The sequence below is a fragment of the Cupressus sempervirens genome, chromosome 1 (assembly GCF_028749045.1).
Source record: "Cupressus sempervirens isolate cs-2001-9-10 chromosome 1, ASM2874904v1, whole genome shotgun sequence".
Lineage (NCBI taxonomy): Eukaryota > Viridiplantae > Streptophyta > Pinopsida > Cupressales > Cupressaceae > Cupressus > Cupressus sempervirens.
The window spans coordinates 679,327,283-679,338,732 of NC_143118.1; the positions used below are offsets into that span (position 1 = coordinate 679,327,283).

The window sequence follows — 11,450 nt, forward strand, 5'->3', positions numbered from 1 at the left end:
GAAGGATGCGAAAGTATGGATCTTATGCGCCTCCTACCTTCCAGAGGGATTTATGGAGAGAGTTAAGGGGTTGGTCATATGGGGATGGGCACCGCAGCTTGTCATCTTGTCCCACCCATCTGTGGGTGCGTTCATGAGCCACTGCGGGTGGAATTCGACTCTAGAAAGCATTTTGATGGGCGTACCGATGGTCACATGGCCGATGTTCGCATAGCAGCATTTCAACTCTAAGCTGGTCACTAACGAACTCGGCCTTGGCGTCCAATTTTGCCAAGAGAGGGATACAATTCCTTGTGAAGAGAAGGTGGAGAAGTGTGTAAGACATGTCCTTGGTAGCGACGAAGGAAAAGAGATGAGAAATCGTGCTGTCAAATTTCAGAGAATGGCTAAACAATCTGTCGGAGTAGGAGGATCTTCGACCCTGAATTTAGAAACTTTTGCGAATGCGATGCATAAGCTGGCTGAGGATGGATATGATGTAAGCATCTGATGTATTATTCAGAAGTTACGTCATTGATTCAATCAACTTCCTTTTAGCAACCGTATTTTATGGTAACGTATCACTTGATTCCTAATTTGCACTGGAACTCTTTATGAATATTCTACTATGTGTTTTTAAACTCTAGGAAAAGCATATGTGCGAAACTTTTTAAATTTCGCACATTTCACGTTGCATGAAGTGCCCATAACACAGCTATGTCGCTGTGAGAGCAATCGGGATACATTTTTTGAATAATATTGAAGGATACGATTCCTTGTGAAGAGAAGGTGGAGAAATGTGTAAGACTTGTCATCGGTAGCGACGAAGGTAAAGAGATGAGAAATCGTGCTGTCAAATTTCAGAGAATGGCGAAACAATCTGTCGGAGGAGGAGGATCTTCGACCCAGAATTTAAAAACTCTTGCGAGTGAGATGCATAAGCTCATGGATTGTAAGGCTGAGAATAGGATTGGGGATGGATATGATGTAAGCGTCTGATGTATTGTTCAGAAGTAGAGTCATTACTTTCTTTTACCAACGGTGTTTATTAGTTTCTGCCTACGGCAGAATACTCTTGTGCAATAGGACCAATTACTTTGACCAATAGTTTTAGAGTATTTTTCAAATATATGAGTTGTTTTATAGTTTTTACATTTGTTAGTATTTTTTAAATTTTAAAAAAATCAATTATCTGATTTTCTATTGGCTGTGGAGAAAAAAGACAAGGGAGAAAATCAATTTTATTAACCAAAAATAATAAAAATTAGAAGTATTCTGACATGGGACTTCTCCATTACCCAAATCATCTATTTGTAAAGGTGTGATTGGGAGACCAATCACTAAGGGATCCATGGATCTAGAAAGTTGACAAACTTTTCCAAATGGGTAGAAGAAGAAGATTAATCATCAAAGAAATAAAAAAGAGTATAGTAGATGCAACATAATCATCATTTTCATTCTTAATTTAGCCCAAACACCCAAAAAAATGTGAAATTTTACATACTAGGTTTGGTTCACTTATAAGTTTCTCATACAAATAAAAAGATTTGTACGACATGGAGCACACAAATAATAGTAGACCCTCTGACATAGAGCACATGGACAATAGTAGATGCTTTGAGAACAAAACCATTACATTAGACAAGGTTTAAAAAAATTTACTATTGAAAAAATTGCTAAAAACATTCAAAGACTACATATTCAACTACTACCACAATGTCAGCCAATTTCTCATGTACCCACTCTAAGAGGCGAATTCAAACACATTCTCTGGCAATTAGTGTAAAATTTTGACAACCAATCAAACCAAAGAATTGCTTGCCTACTACGACCTTTCTCCCACAATTCTATCATGTTTTAGGCAAGATTGTTATAAAATTTGTGTGTAGAGTAAAACATAAATACCACATTTATATTGAAGCAAAAAAAATAATCTAAATTTTCTCTATCACCCTGCAAATATTGGGAAAAAATTACAAATAAAAGCTCTCATCACACACTGGTCTCCATTCAATAAAATTAACTAAGGTAAAATCAAGCTTCAAACCACATAATTGTATCCACGGAATTGTTCCCCAAACAATAAAATGAAGGATGGGTCAAAAATCACCAACGGGCATAAAATTATATTACCAAGATCTACCCTAACCAGTTATATTGGAAGAATGCTCCATAAATGTACATTTGCACTAACAACAAGGGTAAAAAGAATGAAAGTAAATATGCTACAAATAATTTGAAGATTTAGGGTAAGGTAAGACCCACTGATAAATTACAAATTCTCAAATCTATTAGCAAGTGTTTATCCAGAGAATCCCATTCAAAATATACTACTAAAAGAAACTTATTGTAGAGTAGAACTTAGTTCAATTTGGCTTAGGCTATCATAGAAAATGACATTTCACTCTGAATTTTCAATTGTACAAGCATGTTCATATTCACGGAGTTTCACTCTGGTAATATGGCAACACAATTACTATTTAATGAAACTATAGATTCAAACATGTGAAACATTTAATGCATCGTAATGTAGTTGTCAAAGTCCCCTAATAGCTTCATCTGCAAAAACTATTTTTCTTTTGTTTTTAATGATCAATTGAAAAAGTCAAGTTTTCTCAACAAAACATTGTTGCCAACAAAAATTGTTATCAAATGAAAGCTTCTCAACACTATGTTGAAGAAGATGCTACATGAAAAATGTTTTTAAAGCCTCCAGTAGTTAAATTTAATTCTTTCAAACCCATTTTCTCGAAACCAAACTTTCACAAGGGAAATAGAACTCTTTTTAATCACTTAGGTAGTTTCTATTTTTTGCACACAACATCCATTTCTGCACACAACATTCAATTTATCCGCATGGCTTACATTTGCATGTTGGTAGATACGTGTAAAATATTAGAAACACACACATGAAAAGTGTAATGCATAAACTTAGATTCCATTCAAGAGATTTTAAAAACATTGAAGATAATGTGAATGACAAATGTAGAGCTGATTTTTGAAAAACTGTCCCAAAATGGTACAAGGCTATAGGAACCTATCAAAATATAATTTTTTTATTAAGTTTCATGTTATTTTTAATAACTTTATATTTTAATGTTTTCAAATAATTTAGCACACCATTCTTTGAGGTTATTACATTAAATGGTAAACATTATAAATATATGATTTTATTTAAATTGAAAATTTGTGAATTCATTTGAGATTGGGCTTATCATCTAATTGTTATTAAAATTTTGTAATGTCCTCTCTCTATTTTCATATTTTGAGCCCCATTTACTACATGGATCTACTCTCTTGTAAAAAAGAGTAAGTTTTTCATTAAAGTAACAATGTCAGTCAATTAACAACAAGACAAGTTTTTCATTGCAAAAGCAATTAACAAGAAGAAATTTCACTTTAAATTTTGTTCGAATAATATATGTAATTATAAATTGGAATCATTTGAACAAATGTAATATAAGTAAGTTTTCAATAAAATTTTGTTAAAAGAAAATCTTGTACTTTGTATCATTTTTCTATTTCATATTTTTATTAGAAACCTAGGTGTATGTAGGAATTTGTTGTCCAACACTTTAAAAATTCATAAATGTTTTTTTAACATCTATTTACATGTGTCAAGATAATCTATTAATATTAATTATTGTCTCCGTAATCATTAATTTTTATTTATTTATTAATTTTAATTTTTTTAAGTAAATTTAATTTATTAAAATAAGTTCACTTAATAAGTAAAAAATCATATTATTATTAATCACTTTTGGGTTACAGTTTTTAAGCTCACTAATATAACTATAATTATTACATAATAAAATAATTATTATAAATATTATTCATTTAAAATGTTTATAGTATATTCTTTTGTATCAAATAATTAATAATTTTTTAATTAAAAATAATAAACAGCTCAATACATAATGATAAAATTAATATACATTGCGCAAGAAATTTGTCAACAAATAATGGATATATATATATATATATATATATATGGATACACACACACATATATTTATTTATTTGAAAATATTACTCTAACTAATTTATATTCCCAACACATGCATATTGTATTTTGCATGTAACAAGTACAATTATTGCATTGCATTAGTTTAGAATATATATATATATATATATATATATATATATATATATATATATATATATATATATATATTTGTGTTTGAAAATATTGCTCTTGTAGCTAACTAATTTATATTCTCAAACACATGCATATTGGATTTTGCATGTAACAAGTGCAATTATTGCATTGTATTATTTTAGAATTTTATGTCAAAAATACTATTCAACTATACATACATACATACATACATACATACATATATGAAAATATTGCTCTTGTAGCTAACTAATTTATATTCCCAAACACATGCATATTGGATTTTGCATGTAACAAGTGCAATTATATGCAACTATTCAATTTATATTATTTTCTCAAAAAATGGTCTTCCTATTTGTTGTTGAGATTAATTTTTGCAGTTATTCTTATTACATTTATATATGTCTCTAATTTCCCGGTATCTTAAATCAAACAATTATTTTTAAATGGAGAGAGAAGATATTTCTATGTGAATTTGCATTGGCAATGTGTGGGATTGAGAAATGAAAAATACTGCAACAAAACTATAATCAAAGTGTAGATGAATGATATTCTTTACTCTTGATGAACAATCTGCTAAAATTAAATGTCTTTGTAGATTTATTTATGGATGTATTTTTACTTTTGTTTTCTTTAAGCTACCTTGCATCATATTTAACCATTTCACACTTTTACTAAGCATTTTCCACTTAACATGCAAACTAAAAGTTATTATTAGCTTAAAATCAATATGGTTCCCACAACATTGTGATGGAGTTTTCTCATTCAATCTTAAATAGGCCATCATCTCATAGTAATATACCTCTACAAATATTACATTATAGGCATAAACTTTGATGCTTGCGTCTCTTATTTCATACTTGGCTAAATGTACCACTTGATTTCTAATTTGCACTCGAATTTTTCTAATTATGTTTAACAAAATACACGTGCAAAATGGTCATCCTTAAACATCACTAACTAAGGAAAGAATTAAGCTTACAAAATAAAACTCAACTTTGATTATTTAATACTTTTAGCTTAAGAATTAAGCTTAGTGTATGATATTTAAGCCCCCATAACATGGATCTTATGCACATTTCCCCTTACAAAAAGTGCACATCACACCTATGTCATTATGGAGAGCAATCACTATAAGCATAGGTAAAAGAAGAGACGTGGTTCAATCTTATTTATAGTGGTCAAGTTTGAGGTTGTGGGTTATCTTCATGATCTTAAATTATAAACTGAATTTTGTTATTTTTTTGATATACTTTCATTTCTGAATGAAGATCTTACTTAAGGTTTTAGCTTTTGGGTATTTATGGATCTCTCTATACAAATCATGGAGTGCAAAGTTGTTAAAAAGTGTGATGTCAAAATGTTTGATACCTTTATAGTCATCCACTAGTGGTTACCCACTCAAAAAACACTAGTACTTATGGTTAAATGTCACATTGTCCTTATGAAATGTCCCAATAGTGGTGCACAAATTGGTGAATCACCAACCAAAAAAGGTTTAAAAAGTGATAGATTATGACATGTGTTAATTTTTGTGGCTCTTTTATGAGTAGTAGTTGGGGGTATCTATGACAAAACTATCACATTTATTGAACCCTATATTAGTTAGTTCCTTGTCTAAGTTGTATTTCTTAATAATTGTGATACGTCAAATTTATGTTGTTTTAAAGTTGTTATTGTTGATAAAGATTACTTAAAATTGAATGAAATTTTTTCTCAAATTTAAAAGAAACAAATTTTGTGATGTTATAATAGTACATAAAAAAATAGTATTAATGTAGAAGTATTGGTCTCATCTTTTTGAAACTATTTTGGACACTTTATTTTAATATACATATACATGTGTTATTAATAGATATATTTTATTTTAAATTAAAAATATATTTAAATTTTATAGTTGAATTTGATTTCAACTTAATAAAAATTTATGAATACATGTATTTGTGTTTATTTATGCAATTATCTAAATTTATATATTTTTTAAATTTATTTCATTTTACTGGAAAATTTTCATTTTGTTTTATTTACATTGTATGTTCAAGAATTATTATTATTCTTTTTAAAATAAAAGCTTGGTAAACTTTTTAACATGACCGAGATTGTTGGCACAACACATCCTTCGACTTTACTTGAAATACTTTTAATAAAGAGCTATGAACTAGTGAGCCACAAATAGAGGAGCTCAGCCCCTTTTTAGAGTGAACAAAAGAAAGAAGGTTAATCATACCTGGTTGGGTGCCTCAATTGGTAATTCTTTCTCATCCCTTAGTAGGTGTCTTCATAAGTCATTGTAGATGGAATTCTGCACTTGGAAGCATTTCTTGTGGTGTTTCAATTCTTGCATTCTTCCATGGAACATGTCTGAAGATCAATTACTTGAATTCAAATTTATTTAAAAATTTGGGCATATGAAATCATTTCTATGAACATGGAGAGAGGATGCTAGAAAGGAAAGGGTAAAGGAGGTTGTGAGAATGGTTCTGGTGAGAAAGAAATGAGGAAGAGAACTGGAAAGCACATAGATAAAGCAAGGTAGATGGCTATAGATGTTGCCAGAGGAGAAAGATATTTTGTCACCAATTTCAAAGCTTCTATCATTGATGTGTATAAGTTGAATTCCAAACTAACAAAGCTCAAGAGAGAGGTTGATAGTGATCTTTTCACTTTCCTAATGTTCCTAATGGGCTAGTCACCCATTTTTTACTACTTCTAATGTCAAAAATAATTTCTTACATTGTTCCTCAATGTTTGACTTGGGAAGCTCCCTCATATAATAACCATATTTTTATTTTGGTGTATATTTTACCGAAAAATACATAAAGGAGAAGACATTGAAACTAGAACAAGATGGACAAAAGAAACCCCAATGATAGACATATGAATACCAAATAGGATTTCACAATGGATAATGATTGTAAAATGATGTTTAGGAAAAAATTGAATGGTAGAAAAAGAAAGGTAGAGTATTCTAACATAGGAATTGATATATTGTTCCCAAATATTTAGGTCAAGATAACATAAATGAAATCATTTTATCTCATCAACTACATAGACTAGAGAAAGGTTAGATTTCACCACAACTTACAGAGATTAGTAACTTGATATACAAAAAACTAGTAATAAAAACTGATGAATATATTCAAGACTTGCGACTGAATGCATTCTTCACTATCCCTTTGCAAACAAAAAAGTTTTAAAACTCTTTTATGCATGGTGCAAATCCAGAAATCTAGTTCAAAATTCTTGCATAGTATCCCCTCTCTAGAATATTATCCCCCTCTTTACATTGCCAAAGCTTTGTATTTATAAGCTCCTTCAGTAACTAACTTTTTGAGTTGATAACTACTTAGGTTAGAGTATGGGACTATTCATATTTTTTCCAACCGACTCTAACATTTTACAAAAATGAGATAAAATCATATCTTTCCCAAAAGCTAACATTAATTACATTCAATCACATAAGTCACTTTCTCAAAAGGATAATTAAGAAAATATTCATTTGTTTATTCTCTTCTCCTTTTTTCTACACAAAGATTTGGAAGGCTATCATTGCTTTAAATTTTTTTTTTTTATAATCAAAGGCACAAGTAGGGTTTGTAAGGCCATGTCTTTATCAGATTTTGAAGAATAGTTATAGTTGAAGGGCTAAGGTTCTCATTATTGTTTAGGTTTTTCATTTCTCTCTAGGGTTATTATAGGATATAAAAAAGAATTGTGCTTGTAATTGGCTACTCTCTAGGACTTGTTTAAAAGCCTAATGATACATAGAATTCTTCAAAACCTAAGGATACAAGGAATTAATTTAGCATGTTACTCAAAATGAAATTGGTGTTTGGGAAAATAACATCACCATATGAGATAGAAAATAACACCATTACATAAAATTTGGAACTATTGAAGTGAACTAACCAAAATAGGGAGAAAAACAATAATTTTTGTAAAAAAGGCTTTAAGGAATTATTATTTTTAAACCTCTAGAAATTTTCTATTCTAGTTGAAAAAACTCAAACAAGAGAACAAAATATTTCACAAAATCGTGAAACAAAAACTTACGTACTTCCAAATAGTAGATAAAAGGAAAATTATGATACATCAATTGGACATAAACAAACCATCGGGAATGAAATCACTATAAAATGTTTCACATTGAAAAATAAAAAAGAGTTTAGTCCACTTAAAGAAATGTAAATTAGCAATCATTAAAATTTTGAGATCCTTTACTTACTAATAACTATATGTCTACCATTCTCAAATTTTTAAAAAATTCAAAACATTTTATAATAGTTGATGATATAAATCATACTTAGTATTTCTAACTCTAGAAGAAAAGTAATTTAACAAAACTATCACAATTACTTTTTAATCAAAGTACTAAGTTGTAAAAAAAGATCAAATATATAGTTAAACTAGTTAAAGCAATCACAAATATTATTCACATATTGTATTTATTGACTAAAAATTAAATAAGAAGTTAAACTAATAAAATCAATTTAAAATATTGTTGGTTCATGGGGTTGGCCTTGCTCTCAAGATGGTAGTATTTTTTTGTTTAGTAGTTTTTATTATTAGTTATCTTTAGACTTACATGCCTCTACTATGTCTTCTTGGTTATTGTGAATACAATCTTAATTGTGCTAGCATTTGGAAACATTTTCCCCAAATGACTTTTCTAAGTTAATGTTTGTGTTATTTATGACTTTTCTACTCTCTAGTCTAAGAAATTCTAGCTGTACCTTAACTCTTCATATACAATTGAATGAAATTTTGCTCATTATTTGATTTAATTCTATTGTCAAATATAAAAACATTATCAATTATTATATTAATTTTTATGTTGAATCTTATTTCCTCTGAACATTTGTATTTGCTTTTCATCGACATCACAATATAGACAGGAAATTTTATGCTTGTGTCCTGTATTTCAAGAAAATAATTTGTAGAATCATTATCATGAACATGGAGTGCTAGACTTACCGTCACTCTTTTTCAATAATATTTTCACTTTTACTCTGCGTTTGGTGGAGTCCAGGTAGGATGCTCTTCTGATTCTATAAAATATTCCTATTATTATTCACCCCGTGCCATCGGTTGGGACTGGCATTTTATACAGCCACCAATTTTGACTTTGTTGGAGAAACAAGGTTCAGGCCATGTCGCCATTGATTGAGGAACTCGTGAAATTAAAGATGCGAAATGGTACACGCAATTTCAACAGTCAGGCGTGGCGAAAGAGATTGGGGCCCGGGAGTATGTAGGAAAGCATTTTCTTTTGCGTGGGGAATACGCTACTTCAAATGTTTCAATTATTTAATGAAGAGATCCGACGGAATAGGTAGAGGAGGCCGAACTCGGTTGGGTAGATTCGTTTTGGTGAGCAAAGATGAATAGAAGTGAGAAGCCTCATGTAGTGGCAGTGCCATTCCCAGGCCTGGGCCACTTCATCCCCTTTCTCGACCTCGCAAAGCTCCTCGCTTCCCACGGCCTCACCGTCAGTTATGTCACAACACCTGCAAACGTCTCACGCCTGCAGGGCTACCTTGATCAATCCCCTGATAATGACGCTCTCGATATTCGACTGGTTGCCCTTCCCCCGCCCCTCGTGGAGGGTTTACATGGATGCGAGAGCACCGACCTTCTTCCGCTTGAATCAATGGGTCTTATATTCCACCTCGCAATGAAGCTTCAAGACCCTTTCGACATTTGGATGGAGCAGCAATTGGATGGAGCTCCTGTTTGTATTGTGTACGATTTATTTATGGGGTGGGCTATCGACACCGCCCGAAAATTCAACATTGCCAGTTTTCTCTTCAACACCTGCGGAGCCTTCGCAACGAATCTGATGTATTCCCTTTCGTGTTCAATGCTTGACAACAGCTTGGAGAAAGACGAGGAGGACGAGAGCCTCGTGATGAGCTTCAATATGCCGCGCACCGTCAGATTGGGTAAAAATGAGGTATCCCCTGTTTTCTTCAACACAAACCCCCTAATGGGTTTTGCTCGTCAGTGTTACCTAGATATTGGCAAAGGATCGGGAATGTTGATCAATACTTTCCATGAGCTCGAGCCTTTGTATGTCCAGCACTTGAAAACTTTGACCGCTAAACCAGTTTGGGCAATAGGCCCTGTAAATCCCCAATTTTTATATAGAGGAACGGGAAATATTATGACGCGAGGGAAAATGGCGGACATCAATGAAGAAGAGCTAGTTTCCTGGCTGGATTCGCATAGCCCGCGCTCTGTAATTTACGTTTCGTTTGGAAGCTTTGTTGCCTTGCCAGAAGAGCAAACACATGCCTTGGCCAGAGGTCTGGAAGCCAGTGAACAGCCATTTGTATGGACTATTAAAGTACCCCCAAAGAAGGAACCAGCGTCTTCAAGTTCAGATTCAATAACTGATCAAATTAGCACATTTCTGCCAGAGGGCTTTGTGGAGCGAACGAAAGGGAGAGGGTTAATCATACGCGGTTGGGCACCCCAACTGGTAATTCTTTCTCATCCCTCGGTGGGTGCCTTCATAAGCCACTGCGGATGGAATTCTTCGCTGGAGAGCGTTTCTCTTGGTGTCCCAATTCTTGCATGGCCCATGTCTGGAGATCAGCACTTCAATTCTAAGCTTTTTGCTGAGTTGGGCGTTGGAATCCAGTTTTGCCAGAATAAAGGCGAGATTCCGAAAGAGGAAAGTATACAGAAAGCTGTCACAATGGCTCTTCTTGGAGACAAACGAGAAGAGATGAGAGAGAGCGCAGAGAAATTGAAATTGATGGCTTCAGATGCTGTCAAGCTGGAAGGATCTTCTGCCACAGATTTGAGAGCTTTTGTGAGAGAGATGCACAAGTTGAATACCGGATCAACAAAAGATAAGGAGCAGAGGGAATCTGACTCTTGATTAGAAATCTCACGTAAGACTTCTCACTTTTATAAATAATGCTTCTCTACTGTAGTCTGGTATCAGTTTTGCGTTCCGTTGTCTCTAATGCGTTTAGCCTAAATTTTATGCAGAGACCCTACCTATTGCTATTTACCATCTTTTACCCTTGCAAACTTTGGGAAGCTAAATATAAAATGAATGGTTTGTGAGATTTTGTGGTTTTCTGAGTATAAATAATTGTGGAAGCAGTAGAATGTGTCTATGTAAATTACTTCGGTAAAATCTTTGGGAAATGATATGAAATAGTGGCAATATGTTTGGAGATTTCATCCATGCCATAGAAATCTTTGGGAAATGGCATAAAATGCTCATAAAGGCCATCTGTCAGACAACTGAATGACAATTTAATTCCCCAGCATAACATGGATTGCATTTTTATTAAAAATGAGTTTCTCTATTAACATATGGAATTTTGTTGGATCTGTT

At 32.2% G+C, this 11,450-nt stretch overlaps 1 protein-coding gene across 1 annotated transcript; it reads left to right on the forward strand.

Annotated features, from left to right (window-relative positions):
* Positions 1–9,405: 9,405 nt before the first annotated feature.
* LOC149579723 (UDP-glucose flavonoid 3-O-glucosyltransferase 7-like) lies at positions 9,406–11,173 on the forward strand. The gene is made up of 2 exons (XM_089786761.1): positions 9,406–10,995; positions 11,096–11,173. Exon 1 carries the CDS (start codon positions 9,477–9,479, stop codon positions 10,980–10,982), a length of 1,506 nt encoding a protein of 501 aa, XP_089642887.1. The 5' UTR covers positions 9,406–9,476; the 3' UTR covers positions 10,983–10,995; positions 11,096–11,173.
* Positions 11,174–11,450: the final 277 nt, after the last annotated feature.

Bases quoted from the DNA above. Each gene is read 5' to 3' on its own strand.
- LOC149579723 (XM_089786761.1), top strand. From the start codon at position 9,477: ATGAATAGAAGTGAGAAGCCTCATGTAGTGGCAGTGCCATTCCCAGGC.